We start from the raw sequence: 16750 nt of genomic DNA, 5'->3' as shown, positions 1-16750 counted from the left end.
GTGGGGTGTCAAGGCTATTTGTGTTAAACATTCTCCACATATTCTGATGAAAAGGAGCTGTGCCTTTGCCAATACAACACTGGCTAAATAAATAGAAATAGATAGAAATGATAGATGATAGGTAGAAATGTTAAACAAAGCAGTCTCTCGGAATGGCTTCGCCATAATGGTGACGAAGACAGTTATGCAACTATGAGGACGAACCTGTTATTCTTTATGAGACCATTAAAGCTAAAGAGTGAATGATTAAGACGACTAAACTAAAGCATTCCTTCCCTTTCATCGGCATGTAACCATTCTCAAAACTTCCTCCCGGGCGTCAAAACCAGAGATATCATCACTGTATCCAATCAAATAAAGGGACCTAAAATGTACGGGGAATTGAAATTCCAAGCCCTCATTTTTCACAGAAGCAGCATACGTAATCTCACAGGTAAGGTAAGAGCGTAGAGGACATTTGGCTAATGGCAGTCAACCTGTCACACACTTCCTGTCTGTCCCTGTGTCTTTGCTCCTTTCCACTTGCACTGCACGTCTGCTAGTAAGGTATCACCAGGCTATGGGTGTCACCAACGCGCTGCACTTGTGGGGAGTTAGCTAGTGGACCTAGCATTAGCCACATAGCATCCTTATATTCAATGCTGACACACAGACATAGCCTGAAGGGCCATTTGGTTATGCTCAGGGGAGTGGTTGCTGTGTCAGTCATTTGCAGGGGCAGCTAAAGAGCGCACTTAGTGTCCTCTCTTTCCCACAGCGACCATGTGGGGAGTGACATGATACTGTACAAGAACCTGGACAACATATAACATTTCAAAGCCATTTCCTAATTGTTTCCAGGCCAAGGTCGATAGCCTATATGGAAGCAATCCCTGCTTTCAAACTTTTTTTCATCCTCAGATTGTGAAACATTAAAGTGTTAAGTAAACTTGACCCAGGGGGGTGGCTAATTCATTGGGAAATAGCTGTGGTTCATCCATTCAGTACCATATCAGTGACAGTCAATGCATTTCCTTCTACTTGAATGGCCACCACATGTTAACATAGTTTTAGCACGGCGCTGAGCCAGCCAAACACTGAACAATAACACTCATTGTCTGTTTACATGTTAGTGAAAACACTAAATGATCCTGTGGCTTGAAGCCGAGAGCCCTATGACTTCCAATAAGTTCATGACCTACACAGTACCATTAGATAAACCATAGCCTACAGTGCCTTCGGAAAGTATTCAGACCCCTTGAATTTTTCCACAATTTGTTACGTTACAGCCTTATTCTAAAATTGATTAAATAAATAAAAAATATCATTAATCTACACACAATACCCCATAATGACGAAGGGGAAAACAGGTTTTTAGAAATATTTGCAAATGTATACAAAAAAACTAGCAGCAATGCCTTATCTACGTAAGTATTCAGACGCTTTGCTATGAGACTTGAAATTGAGCTCAAGTGCATCCTGTTTCCATTGATCATCCTTCAGATGTTTCTACAACTTGATTGGAGTCCACCTGTGGGAAATACAATTGATTGGACATGATTTGGAAAGCACACACCTGTCTATATAAGGTCCCACAGTTGACAGTGCATGTCAGAGAAAAAAACAAGCCATGAGGTCGAAGAAATTGTCCGTAGGTCTCAGAGACGGGATTGTGCCGATGAACTGATCTGGGAAAGGGTACCAGCATTGAAGGTCCCCAAGAACACAGTGGCTTCCATCATTCCTAAATGGAAGAAGTTAGGAAACCACCAAGACTCTTCCTAGTGCTGGCCACCCGGCCAAACTGAGCAATCAGGGGAGAAGGGTCTTTTTTCAGGGAGGTAACCAAGAACCTGATGGTCACTCAGACAGAGCTCTAGAGTTCCTCTGTGGAGATGGGAGAACAATGCAAAAGGACAACCATCTCTGCAGCACTCCACCAATTATGCCTTTATGGTAGAGTGGCCAGACAGCAGCCTCTCTTCAGTAAAATGCAGATGACAGCACACTTGGAGTTTGCCAAAAGGCACCTAAAGGACTCTCAGGCCATGACAAACAAGATTCTCTCGTCTGATGAAACCAGAATGCCAAGCATCACGTCTGGAGTAAACCTGGACCTATCCCCACGGTGAAGCATGGTGGTGGCAGCATCATGCTGTAGGGATGTTTTTCAGTGGCAGGGACTGGGAGACAAGTCAGGATCGAGGCAAAGATGAACAGAGAAAAGTACAGAGAGATCCTTGATGAAATCCTGCTCCAGAGCAATCAGGACCTCAGACTGGGGTGAAGGTTAATCTTAAAACAGGACAACGACCCAAAATACACAGGCAAAACAGCGCTGGAGTGGCTTCGGGACAAGTCTCTGAATGTCCCTGAGTGGACCAGCCAGAGCCCGGACTTGAACCCGATCGAACATCTCTGGAGAAACCTGAAAATAGCTGTGCAGCAACGCTCCCCATCCAACCTGACAGAGCTTCGGAGGATCTGCAGAGAAGAATGGGAGAAACTCCCCAAATACGGGTGTGCCAAGCTTATAGCGTCACACCCAAGAAGACTTGATGCTGTAATCGCTGCCAAAGATGCTTCAACAAAGTACTGAGTAAAGGGTCTGAATACTTATGCAAATTCGATATTTTATTTTTTATAAATTAGCAACATTTCTAAAAACCTGTTTTTGCTTTGTAATTATGGGGTATCGTGTGTAGATTGATGAGGAGAAACTACCATTTTATCAATTTTAGAATAAGGCTGCAGAGTAACAAAATGTGTAAAAAGTCAACGGGTCTGAATACTTTCCGAAGGCACAGTATATCAACTCCTACCAATAAAGATGAATGATTTGTTTGCATTGCGTAAACTTTTAAAAGGAAGCTGAACTCCATTGTCACCACCAAAGAGTTCTACTGCAAAAGTTTGTAAACAACTACAACTCTCAAAGTCAGGCATTTCGGTGCTGTAAACAGCAGCACTAATTAACATCCTACATGGGTAGAATGTCCTGTATCCCCTACTAGAAAAAAAACACCATGCTTTGCTATAAGCTAGTTTTGTCATTCAAGCACATTTAATGGTTAAAATTTGGAAATACATCATGGATTCATTGTGATCCAATAAGACTGATATTATTGAAATATGCATAGATATTGTTGAGCAACAGAACACTATACAAACAAATAGCATCTCTGCTTATATACAGGCTTTGAAAGAAAGGGTAAAACAAATGCTTTTTTCCTATAGTTAATATAATCCAATCATCAAAGGAGACATTCTTCTCACTTATTATTTTGGTCAACATGAAAAAATGCACAAAGGGCCGATTGAAGTGTGAGTTTTTCCCATTATTCAAATCAAATCCATGTAGACCACTTGAGTTAGCATTATACTTACAGTAACGTTAGGTACTGTAATTAGTGTGGTTCATATCTGTAACTTCATTGGAAACAAGCAGAGTTATAAATCACTTAAAAACGATGTTTTCTCTCTGTCACAAAGGATCAGCTCACAGAAAGGGGAGTTAAGTCATCCGAAGAACAAGAGTGTTGGATGTGTTTTCTTCACTTTATTAGTACAGTAATAGTGTGGAATAATATCCTATAATATATATATATATATATATATATATATATATATATATATATATATATATATATATATATATATATATATATATATATATATATATATTGGCCTATATAAATGTATAATTTCATATATCATTTTAAAAGAATTTAACACAGTTGAATGCACCTCAGAACTCAGAACCTAGGTAATTATGAGGTAGACATCAATAATGGTATTTCCACCCTCAACAGTTTTTATACAGCTTAAATTACTCTTATCAATGTAAGAAATATATGATTATCATGAAACTCTGTACATCACCATTAATAAAATAATTATAGAATAGATATTATAACGATTTGAGTGCATTTAAAGTATGTACATGTACAAAGAAATGCATTTTGTCATTTCTTCATTCGTTGCACTTGTAAAGTTTTAACTATACAAATATTTACAGCTCAAATAACGAACAGCAGTGCATTCAAAGCTAATGTGCATTTAAATATCTCGTTTGCGAGTCTTTTCAGGTCAGTCGATTTATCACGAAAAAAGGCGTCCTCCTGACTACATGACATTGCCGCAGTCAGTTGTGGAAGTGCCTTTTGTAAGATGCGTTGGAGATGCAAATGTTTGTCTTGGTTATTTATCGTGGCCTCTGGTGTCCCCACGTGCTCCTGTGCGCAACCGGGTACAACTGCCTTTCAGTGTTGCCTTCAGCAAGTCATCGAGATACAGTCAGCTGTAAAATGACAGGCACAATATGAATGCCTATGTCCACAGAGCCCATGTTTAGAATCGTCTGTTAAAGTCTTGCATTCGTTTCCCGCCGGCTGTGGTGACTCGAGCGCGCACTCCATTCGGTTGAAACAGGGCGCACAGACACATCTCTTGTAGGCATACCTGCGTTATCTCTTTTCCTCAGAGCCCATTGTGTGTTTGGTAGATTACATTCACCTTTTGGAGAGAGAGAAAGGGAGAGACAGAGAGACACAGAGAGACACAGAGAGAGAGAGAGAGAGAGAGAGAGAGAGAGAGAGAGAGAGAGAGAGAGAGAGAGAGAGAGAGAGAGAGAGAGAGAGAGAGAAATTGGAGAGAGAGAGGGTGGGGGGGGGGGTGCTAGGGCCGATTGATAACGCATCAGAAGAGCTCGATAGTTTCAGCTGGATGCTGGCAGTGAGCCTGGAAACACCCGCTACAAATGAGTCCTCTTTGCAAGACCGCTGCAGGGAGCTGCAACAATGCACAAGGGCTATCCCGTGACTGCGGCCTAGTTTGAACAGGTGCATTCCACTGTGCCCATTTCGGACGTAATTCACTGATGGAAGAGACCAACAATTCCAAGTCTGCTCAGAAAAGAACAAATGATAGCCTATCACTAGCCTGTCGATAGCCACTCCTCCCCTGCGGACTAATGGTTTATAACGAACTGTCTATCCATGTCGAGGCCTAGCGAAACAATAGACTATGCAATTGAAAAACATCATATGGACGGCAATGTAGACTAGGAGTATGTATTAGTTTAACACAACAATTGGACAGATAAGGCTATGTGAGATTGTACTGAGTTTAAATGTGACCAACACAAATATGCTTGCATAGGCCCACACTGCAAATAATGTCTCTCGTGGATCCCTTTTGAGTGAAGTTTAGGTGCACCATGATATGGCAAGAACGCATGGGTCTATATGCTTAAGATATGCCACAGCTTTCATATCCTGACCTGGGCCGACTGACTTAATCTTTGTTTTTAAGGGGTTTAAATACGTTCAAGTGTCGCAGAAGAAAAGGACGCTACCTGCAGCCACACTGCTCTACCACCATGTCCTCGTACTGTTTGTACACAACGTTATTACCCGAGTCTATGTAAAGAATGCTGATGGGACTTAGTTTAGTGGGAACACAACAGCTAGGAGGTGTGCTATTGGGGTCCATTGAATTCATGAGAGTTTGAATGATGGCATGGTTAGTTGGCTCTAAATGCGACCTCAAAGGGAAGTCGCACACGCCCTCGCAGTGATACGCTTCGTAATCCAATGGCGCAATGATCCAGTCATCCCACCCTAGCTCTTTGAAATTAACGTGCAGAGCCTTTTTACTGCATCTAGATTTGGACTTTTTGCCATGTCTTTTCCCATGCCGATTGTTCAATGCAGTCCTCCGTCGGCGCCTGGCTTTGAACCGCAGGCCCCTCTCCTCCTCCGACCTGCTCCCCGATCCGCGCGACTTGATCTTCTCTTTCATTTCGTTGAACAGGTTCTCCCTTTTCTTGGACCTGGTGTAAACCACCAAGATGGCCTTCTCTTGCTGGTTTCGACCGGTTCTGTCAAATCCCATCTGTTTTAAATCGATTTCCATTTCTGATTTACCAAGAGTGCCCTTGAGCTGGAGACAAAGCTGGCTCCCCTGGGCAGAGTGATGCCGGTTTTTAAACATTTCCCACACGTCCAAAACCTCCCATCCTGGTTTTCGGGAATCCAGAGGATCAAGGGATCTGGAATCCAGTAGCCGTTCTGATCGACAGGAGAGTAATTGAATGTCATAGAGACCTGTCGGGGACGTTTGCAAATCCCCGGGCACTTTTCTAAATATCCTTAATTCAGCTCCAACCAACTCCTCTTTGTCTGAAAGGGTTGAGACATCAAACAGATACTTTTGTCTTCGCAAAGGGGAGTGCAAGAGATCGTCTGCAAGATAAAAAGAAATAATTGCAGTCAGATTCACTTAGGGTGTACAGTGTTCAAGAGAGGGAGGGAGGAGGAGGGTTCACATTCTCACAAAGAGGCCAGATCCGCTGGCCTTCTCTCTTGTTTTTCTGTGCCCACTCCAATGTCGAGCTGAGACAAACTACGACTGGCACGTCATCAAATTAGATTTTTTTTAAAGGTCTCGTAGTTAACATCATAGGCTATTTGATATAATTTCTGAGCAGAAAGGGTGATTTTCATTTTGGTACTGTACAATAAACCATCTTCACTCTTAACATCAATAATCAACAGGTGCAAACTTGTCAAAACAACGACCATAATAATCAATTATTTAGATTAGCCCATTATGCCTAATATATGAGGTGTCACCTGTTTGAATCAACTTTATTTCCATGAAACTCAGATATAATTGTTGAGACAGTATATATATTATGAATATTGTAGGCTAAGGCTATGATCACAATACAACAACAGGCAATTACATCTCTCTCTCTCTCTCTCTCTCTCTCTCTCTCTCTCTCTCTCTCTCTTTCTCTCTCTCTCTATGTGCAAAATACCGTTCAGTAGCCTATATTCCTATACTTTTGCCCTGTACTTTAAATGTTGTCACTTTTTATTATTAGAACATAATCGAAATATAGCCTATGTCATGTAATTATTATTGGGAGAGAAATGTGAAATTCAGAAGCAAACTTCAATTGAATTGTCAATTGAATCGTATCATTCATTTTAAATGTTAATTATATTAGGCTATTGTTTTCTAATAACACCCCAAATGAATCCCTTCTGAGAATACTTTTCTTTTTCAATGTAGGCCTATCACCACTAAACAAAGATCCTGATTAAATTAGTGAATATTTTATCAAACAAGTTTATTCATTATTCTTTGCTTGGGAAAAATCATTTCTGAAACGATCATCAACGTTGTGAAGCAAAGAAACGAGGGGCCTAGTGACATGACGGAAGGGGATTCTGCCAGACTCAACCGACCAAAGGCGACATAGGCTACTGTACACTCAACTGAATTAATACATTATTCCCTGCTCGAGACCCACGAGGCCACGGCCACACATATTTGATCCCAGCGAGTCAATGTGCTCTCATATAAGTTAGAATATTGTTCATTTCTTCTGTGAAGGGTATACCGGCGGTATGCAGTGTTTTATTTTTATATCTAAAACCCAAGATTTCATAAAATACATTATAGTTTTTTTTAAAACACAGAACTTTTGATTTTCCTCATCTTTCATCAGTCAAATATAAATATACTTATTCATAATAGGGTAAATACTCAAATAGGCTGAAGTAAAAAGGCTACCATGAACAAATTATTTCCCTAAACTAAATGCGATTTTCTTTAGCAATTCACGATAACAGGAATATACTCGGCCTACATAAAACAGATTAATCTGTGGTGTTCTGAAATATCAACCAAATGTGATTCCGTTTATCATTTGTCCATCAAATTAAATGCACTGAAAAACATTTTATTGAATAAAAACAACAACTCTTGGTAGCCTGTTCGAGGCCTAAACAATTGCGCCCTGTGTGTAGGCTATTAATCTATTACTCCAATATAGATGCCATATATCAAAATAATATTTTATTCTAAATAGATATTTGAACATGGTTGCCAGAACTTTCCCCCCTCTGTGAACCCTGCAGAGTTTAATAGTAAAAGTAGAGTGAAACCTTGTGTTTGTTTCAGTAACATTGCACGTATGGTCTACATTAAGGTTTTTTATAAGACCTCAAACAAATCGTATACAAGGTCACCAAATAATTAACAGTTCTGAATTCCCCTCTTCCTCATTAAAATACTTACCCGCTTATATTTAATCTCCTCTTGCCAACGACAACACTCCCGGTTCAAAAGTGCTTGGCCTGATTATGCTGACTTTAAGTTACAGCGGGAATCTGTTTTAAAGAACATTTAAAGACATTACAGTTTGTTGATTTGGAGATAAGACTCGACAAATTAAAATAATATGTAATTTACATATTTATCTGTCCAAAATATGAACGATACGGCGTCATTCATTTATGTTAGGCCTATTGTTGTATTATCTGAGTTTGTGGACAACATATAACATTGATGTTACGCTTTCTTTTATGTATTTATTAGGCTACAACTTTCTGAAGGTTGAGAAAGAGACCGAAGAGGAGAGGAGTGATATATATATATATATATATATAATTTAAGAGAGAGAGAGAGAGAGAGAGAGAGAGAGAGAGAGAGAGAGAGAGAGAGAGAGAGAGAGAGAGAGAGAGAGAGAGATTTCTAGTGCTGTGGCTTCCGAGGCCAGCAAGCACCATCTGCGTTTTAATGAGTTACTTCAAGTGCCAAGAGTAATTTTTATACATTTGGTTTATTCTTGTCTGACCTTGCGACCTTAACGAACATAGGGACGTCTCCTAATCTGTTTTGCATAAATTGTTTTTATTTTACCTGCAGAGGGGAAAGGCTACACAATATAAAATATTTCAGTTTTATACAAAAGTGTCGTCTATCGTACAAGTGTTTCCAAAAAGAGATGTGCGTAATAGCTGAAAAAGCACAAAATGCATATATTACGCACGGACGCCGTCGCATGGATATTACTTTTCGGACTTTTTAAAGTGCAAAAAAACATTATGTTGTAACCTATTAAACAATACAACTCAACACTCGAGGGCCTGGTAGAATCTTAACAGAAACCACTACCAATGTGCTAAGAGAACGGAAGAAAAAATATTGTCAGTAATTAAAGTGGCGGTCGCTCAGGGAGGTACACAGTAAAATACTAACCACTTCATAGCGAAGGACGTGCTCTTACATTTTTTTCCTTCGTTTTTGGTGATGTGCCATTGGCTGAGCTGGGTCATTATGGGAGAATAGACAGTGTTTGATATGTTATGACATGAACACTCAATTAGATCACGAGTTCAAATACTCCAATCAGCGGTTCGATGCTAAGCAACCCTCAGAGAGTCCAGAGAAGGGTCAGAGCCAGTGACACATCAAATCAAAATCAGGGGGAAAGTGAGGCTTTTTCACCAAATCATCTCTATGTTACAGATGGGGAATAATGGCAACAATGACGTTAACTGATTGCATGTATCCTCTAATGATAAAGCAGACGTACATGTGTTCGGTTTGTTGGTGTTTATCTTCCTTTGTCTGTCTAATCAAATCCGTCAAATCACCTTGTTACACAGTTAACTGTCCCTAATCACCTGTAGCCCACCCTAACCCATTCTAATATATCCGTTTATTAACTGCAGAGTTGGCCATACAGATTGCATGATGATCTGTAACACAAACTGTTCATTCCTATCTTGATGCAAGCCAACTGTAATTTCCTGTTTGACGTGTTCACTGATTTACATAGTCCTACACCAATTTGTAAATGAATGCACAAGTTCTTTGGAAATATAACTTTTTCTATGATTATCACAATTGGCTCTGTTTTGAGATAGTCTAGTAGGACGACAAGGCAAGGTTTGAGCAGGATGGGTTTGGTGCACGCGGGGACCAATAGAGAATGATTTACTACCTTCATTTAGATAGGGCCTCAATTAGTGTTTTATTGTCGTCTTACCTGGGGGTCAATGTAAGTATAATATAACTTTTTACTTTGCAAAACTGACGTACGCCTATGGCTCTTTAAAATGTGTCCCAAGGGCTCAAAGTGAACTGAATGCGACAACAAAACGTAATGCGTCCCTCATAAACGGTGATAACGCTCCAGTGCGAGTTTGAGGCTGACAAGATAATTGCACTTTAGCTTGTGATATATCGTTTTATGCATTCATTAATAGTACCTTTTACAATTCAAACTTCTACATATTTAGATTGGCCAGCACACTCTATTTTGATGTGGTTATTTTATTTTATGGCACTCTTTATGGGTCAAGAGTAGAACAGGCACACCATTTTTCCACATTTCAACTTGCAACTCCAGCATTTCTTTCAATAAGACAGCCATTGTAAAATTAATAGTTTATGCTATTGTGAAAGGGGGTGGTTTTTTTTAGATTAAAAAAAAATGCATACCATGGCTGCAGCGATGTGTGCAAATCTAGAACAAACGTAGCAAGATTGTTACTTGTGGTCCTTCTGTGGCTCAGTTGGTAGAGCATGGCGATTGTAACGCCAGGGTAGTGGGTTCGATTCCCGGGACCACCCATAGAATGTATGCACACATGACTGTAAGTCGCTTTGGATAAAAGCGTCAGCTAAATGGCATATATTATTATATTATTATTACTTGGTCGTATGCAACGGTAGTAGACTACATAGCTAAGTCATTTTAGATGAGACCAACCTGTTCCTCTGTCCACAAAACTTGTTATGGTGTTTGCAGACTTTGAGGAGCGGAAAAAACTTGCGTTTAGTCCGATTCTCTCTGCAGCCGAGTACGTTCTGTATATGGAGAGCATGTAATCGTGGGGCACAATTGCGTCCTTATTAAAGTCTTCTCGGTGACGGCTTAACATAGGGGAAGATGCGAAGATCTCTTTGAGAAATGTGGTTGACCTTTGTCCATCATGAAGTATCTTCACTCCCTTGTTTCTCCTTGGCATAGAGGGGGATATGATGGCAGCTGACTGAAAACATGGTATATTCCAAATGAAGAGGAGTAACAAATATAACGATAGTACTTGAAATGCGTCCATGGTGATAGTGTCCCAAAGATGTTTCGAAGCCCTCTCCACAATGAAGCGATTTTAGACAGCAAGAGCTGAAGATAGACTGCGCGTCAGTTAGACTTCTGCGTTCCCTTCTCACCAGAAAAGTGCGTTCGCGCCCTCGACTTCACACAAGAGCGGAGACTGTTGAATCATTAGAGAAACACGCCCACTTGCAGACGCTCATGTAGCCTACTTATTGGAGAACTTTTCCCAGTCTTTCTATGGACGTTAAGACGGAGGAGACATCTCCGACGGCCAAGGATTCGTGTCTCATCGCCATAAGTAACGCCACAGGAAGTCAAGTTTAAAGGTACAATAACACGTTGGCATGGGTCAAGAGTTGGACAAAGATTTCAACAGAGCAGAGGTCATGGAACGTTCCTAACCAGTTGAGAGAGTAGCCTCTTGGCCTATATTCATGGATGTAACCAATTATCTAAGACCCCCCAATAAACTTTTAGACACGAAAACAGTTTGTTTATTTCAAACATGCAAAGAATTTGGGGCCATCTTGTTTTACTTTATAAAAACCTTTCGCAATAGTTCAGCTATTTGGGGCGATGTTCTACATCCCTAACGAAGGTCACAGGTGCAATTTTTACTTTTCAAGACAAGTGGCCTCGGTTATATATATTGTATTTCTGTGCGTAAACCAAATTGGCAAAGGGTATCAATAGATTCTTAAAGTACTAGAAGAGAATGTGTTCCGTTCAATAAAATAAATTCTCACTATTCATTACGCTATTCAGCCTCTCTTTTTGCTGTACTCTACCGGCCTCCAATGGCATTGCCATGAACTGCAAGTTGCTTCAAAATCATACGACCCGTACTTCTCTAAATATCTAGGCCCACTTGATGAAGACATGATAATAATGTATCCTCAAAAATGTGTCATTCAGTTCATGATAAGGCCATCATGTCTCCAGATAAAGGACAATGAAAATCCCTTGTGGAAATCTCCGATCTTGAACGGGTTAGTCAGAGATAAGATGTGTGCATAGGCCTTGTCAGTAACATATTAACTAACTGTGGTGTTAGTAGGTCAACAAACCGACAAGGTCCTTCACAGTGATAAGATTTTAAATAGTTTGAGACAGGAAACAACTTCACAGTGATTTATAATGCATGCAGGTGTTGATGCATTCACGAATTGTGTGTCTGCCATGGTTTTTACTCTGTGTATGTTTAGGACTATAGCCAACCTCTATGCAGGCCCTATTTCTAATGACAGTTGGGTAAGATTGCATACAGAAGATTCACCAACCAAATACTTTACCCGGTTTTGAAGAACTCCACAAAATCCATTTCGGATGCAGATTCTTTTTGTGGTATGTAAAGTTTTAGCTTTTATCTACACTACCCGTGAAAAGTTTAAGAACACCTACTCATTCAAGGGTTTTTCTTTATTTTTTAAATTATTTTCTACTTTGTAGAATAATAATGAAGACATCAAAACTATGAAATAACACACATATGGAATCATGTAGTATCCAAAAAAGTGTTACACAAATCAAAATATATTTTATATTTGAGATTCTTCAAATAGCCAACCCTATGCCTTGATGACAACTTTGCACACTCTTAGCATTCTTTCAACCAGCTTCATCTGGAATGCTTTTCCAACAGTCTTGAAGGAGTTCCCACGTATACTGAGCACTTGTTGGCTGCTTTTCCTTCACTCTGCGGTCCGACTCATCCCAAACCATCTCAATTTGGTTGAGGTCGGGGGAAATTGGTAAAATAGCCCATACACAGGGTCATTGTCCTGTTGAAAAACAAATGATAGTCCCACTAAGCCCAAACCGGATGGGATGACGTATCGCTGCAGAATGCTGCGGTAGCCATGCTGGTTAAGTGTGCCTTGAATTCTAAATAAATCACTGACAGTGTCACCAGCAAAGCACCCCCACATCATAACACCTCCTCCTCCATTCTTTAAGGTGAGAAATACACATGCAGAGATCATCCATTCACCCACAATGCGTCTCACAATGATACTGCGGTTGGAACAAAAAATCTCCAATTTGGACTCCAGACCAAAGGACAAATTTCCACCCATCTAATGTCCATTGCTCGTGTTTCTTGGCCCAAGCAAGTCTCTTCTTATTATTGGTGTTACTTTAGTAGTGGTATCTTTCCAGCAATTCGACCATGATGGCCTGATTCACACAGATGTTTCTTGAACTCTGTGAAGCATTTATTTGGGCTGCAATTTCTGAGGCTGGTAACTCTAATGAACTTATACTCTGCTGCAGAGATAACTCTGGGTCTTCCTTTACTGTGGTGGTCCTCATGAGAGCCAGTTTCATCGTAGCGCTTGATGGTTTATGCGACTGCACCTGAAGGAACCTTCAAAGTTCTTGAAATGTTCCGTATTGACTGACCTTCATGTCTTAAAGTAATGATGGACTGTCGTTTCTCTTTGCTTAAGTTGAGCTGTTCTTGCCATAATAAAAAAAAAAATAGGTCTATCTCCTGTAAACCACCCTACCTTTTCACAACACAACTGATTGGCTCAAAGACGAAGATTGGCATTAAGAAGGAAAGAAATTCTACAAATGAACCTTTAAGAAGGCTCACCTGTTAATTGAAATGCATCCCAGGTGACTACCTCATGAAGCTGGTTGAGAGAATGCCAAGAGTGTGCAAAGCTGTCATCAAGTCAAAGGATGGCTATTTGAAGAATATCAAATATAAAATATATTTTGATTTGTTTAACACTTTTTTTGGTTACTACATGATTCCATATGTGTTATTTCTTGTTTTGACATCTTCACTAAAATAGTAAAAATAAAGAAAAACCCTTGAATGAGTAGGTGTTTTAAAACTTTTGTCCGGTAGTGTATATGGCATATTTGAGGTTTTAAATTAGGATTTAAAACCTTTAAATGCGTTTATTACAATTATCTAAAACTTTAATGTGAATGATTATCTATTTGCATTTCTATAAATTGGTATGTGGAGAAATAAACATGATTAATTCAGTCCATAAAATAACATGTGGTTGAAATTGCATGATTTACTATTCCATTGTGTTGCAGTACACTCCAGCAGAGGGCAGCATTTGTCCACCACCTCCTGATATCTGTCGCTTTGACATGGAGCTTTCACTCTTTAAGTTTACTCTAAGACACATGGGCAGGGTCAGTATTTTACTCCAAATGTTTCACATGAGAATAGGCCTTTGATGTCTCACACAATTAAGTAGCCATTGGTCACAGGGGTAGGCTACGTGAATGTTCTGGCCACAAGTGTGAAGCTACTCAGTATTCCCCACCTCTTTGATCTGGGTTTTTTTAACAGCCTCCGTCTGCTGATCTCTGCAATCTGAACATTGAGTTTGGAGAGCTTTGGCAGGTACTTGTCCTCAAATAAATGTTGCTCTCAACGGGCCCTGCTGAATTACGTTATTCACTTCTTTCGTCAGTATAGTTCTCAGAAGAGCACCTGATTAAATTGGTCGAATGGTTACTAAACATGCTGTAGAAGCAATTCTCACCATAAAGCAGATTTTTTTAAACACTTTTTTGGGGGGGATGATACAAATTGGATTGTGAAGTCTTGCGAAGGATGCGCTGCAGAGTCTACTCACAGACGCTATCCCACTACTGGACTTCACCTGAGATTTGACCTGCTTCGTTTCCAACCTGGGCCAGTGCAGCCCTCCTTAGACGAGATGGAGGGCCCGGCCTCCCCAGGAGCACTATATCGATACTGAATTTAGTGCAGACACCCGTTCGACATAGAGCGTCTCAGCTCACACAATGCGCCAACCTCAGCCCCGGGGTGACTTGGGTTACAGGCATGCGCCACCGCGCCAGGCGCGAAACTGATCTGCAGGTAAAGGTGATAAGCAGAGTAGTATGTGACGTCATTTCAAATGAACGCTAGGTGATAAGCAGAGTAGTATGTGACGTCATTTCAAATGAACGCTTACAATCCTTTGCAAAGTCAACGAGAATAACTAAAGACTTTAGTTTTCTATAAACTAGGCTTCGAGTGCTTCAAATTACCCTCAGATTTGACAATATTTTAATAGAAAGTCGGAGTACAGAAAATCTCTGATAGACAGTTTTTTCTCTCTTTGTAAGATGATGGAAGGTTATCTGTGCTGTTGAAGGTTGTAAGAAAGAAAACAAGGTTAATGTATTTATGCTTTACCATACATTATGGAAGAGTACAGTAAAAAAAACACATTGAACTGACAATGAGATTGTAGTATTGTATTTGTATTATTTTTTTTAGAAAAAGCAATAATTTATTTTAAAATTTGCTCAGGCTAAATCGAGATTTAGGACTACTAAGACAGTTTACAGGACAGTTACAGTTGCTGCTGTGGGTCTCTCTACTATAGAACAATCTTTACTCTGGAATACATACATCTACCGTGTATTTCCCAAAACTCCACTGGCCTCCAATTCTCATCTGTCCTCCTTCTAGGCTCATCTGAAAGGTAGGAAGGTAGAGGTGCAACATGTCCTTAGTTAGTTTTAAGGAGACAGAACTTCCTGATTTGGCTTCATTTTAGATTTGGTTAATTAAGTTAAGAAATGCTAGCGGCCATGAATGAATTCAAACATGAGTTGGTTTTGGGGTGTAGTGTGATGTAGGTGTCTGGTGTGTTTGTTCGCAGATGGGAAGAGTAAGCCAAATTATTTTGCCAATTATCTACAGCAGTCTGTCTGACTTTGACAGACATTAAATTACACAATGTAAATGAGACAATATTTCCATGTTGCACACATTTTAGTTTACTCATTAAATGCTTTCAATAATTGTATATGAATTTCTACAATTTATAGTGTGTTTGAGGTTTTTAAGTCATTGACATTCGGAGCTATTGGAATTTTAACATATTGTCCCATTTACATTGTGTAATTTACCAATGGTCCCTAACTGGCCCTTAGGCCACCGATGGGCAACTCCAGTCTTCAGGGGCTGGAGTCTTGCCACACTTTTCCCCCATTCCTAGCATACACAGCTGATTAAACTAAATGCATTCTGAGCTGAAGATCATGATTAGTTGATTATTGGAGTCGGGTTTGTGAACTGGGCCTGGGGCAAAAGTGTGACACCAATCAGGACTGGAGTTGCCCATCCCTGTCCTAGGCAGTGCATTCAGACCCCTTCCCTTTATCCACATTTTGTTACGTTGCAGTCTTATTCTAAAATTGATTAAATAAAAAAAGTCATAATCAATCAACACACAATACCCATAATTAAAAAGTGAAAAACAGGTTTTTAGACATTTTTGCAAATTAATTTTTTAAACTCTCTGCAGCACTGCACCAATCAGACCTTTATGGTACAGTGGCCAGACGGAAGCCACTCCTCAGTAAAAGGCACATGACAACACGCTTGGAGTTTGCCAAAAGGCATCTAAACGACTCTCAGACCTTGAGAAACAAGATTGAACTCTTTGGCCTGAATGCCAAGCCTCACGTCTGGAGGAAACTTGGCACCATCCCTACGGTGAAGCATGGTGGTGCCAGCATCATGCTGTGGGGATGTTTTTCAGCGGCAGGGACTGGGAGACTAGTCAGGATCGAGGGAAAGATGAGCAAAGTACAGAGAGATCCTTGATGAAAACCTGCTCCAGAGCGCTCAGGACCTCAGACTGGGGTGAAAGTTCACCTTCCAACAGGACAACAACCCTAAGCACACAGCCAAGACAACGCAGGAGTGGCTTCGGGATAAGTCTATGAATGTCCTTGTGTGGTCCATTCAGAGCGGAGAGACCCGAAAATAGCTGTGCAGGGACACTCCCCACCCAACCCGACAGAGCTTGAGGATCTGCAGAGAAGAATGGGAGAATTTTTTTATATATTTGC

General features: G+C 40.3%; 1 protein-coding gene across 1 annotated transcript; it reads right to left on the bottom strand.

Moving 5' to 3' along the window:
• Positions 1–3665: 3665 nt before the first annotated feature.
• On the bottom strand, positions 3666–11190 carry LOC118367288 (growth/differentiation factor 6-A-like). The gene is made up of 2 exons (XM_035750603.2): positions 10553–11190; positions 3666–6224 (listed from the first exon to the last, which is right to left on the bottom strand). Exons 1-2 carry the CDS (start codon positions 10902–10904, stop codon positions 5332–5334), a joined length of 1245 nt encoding a protein of 414 aa, XP_035606496.1. The 5' UTR covers positions 10905–11190; the 3' UTR covers positions 3666–5331.
• Between the last annotated feature and the right edge of the window lie 5560 nt (positions 11191–16750).

The sequence above is a fragment of the Oncorhynchus keta genome, chromosome 34 (assembly GCF_023373465.1).
Source record: "Oncorhynchus keta strain PuntledgeMale-10-30-2019 chromosome 34, Oket_V2, whole genome shotgun sequence".
Lineage (NCBI taxonomy): Eukaryota > Metazoa > Chordata > Actinopteri > Salmoniformes > Salmonidae > Oncorhynchus > Oncorhynchus keta.
This window is presented reverse-complemented; position numbering and strand designations above follow the sequence as displayed.

Excerpts from the sequence above, each read along its gene's own strand:
- LOC118367288 (XM_035750603.2), bottom strand. The coding sequence starts at position 10,904 with ATGGACGCATTTCAAGTACTATCGTTATATTTGTTACTCCTCTTCATT. Across the intron at positions 6,225-10,552 it reads TTTTGTGGACAGAGGAACAG|ACGATCTCTTGCACTCCCCT; the intron begins GTTGGTCTCATC and ends TTTATCTTGCAG.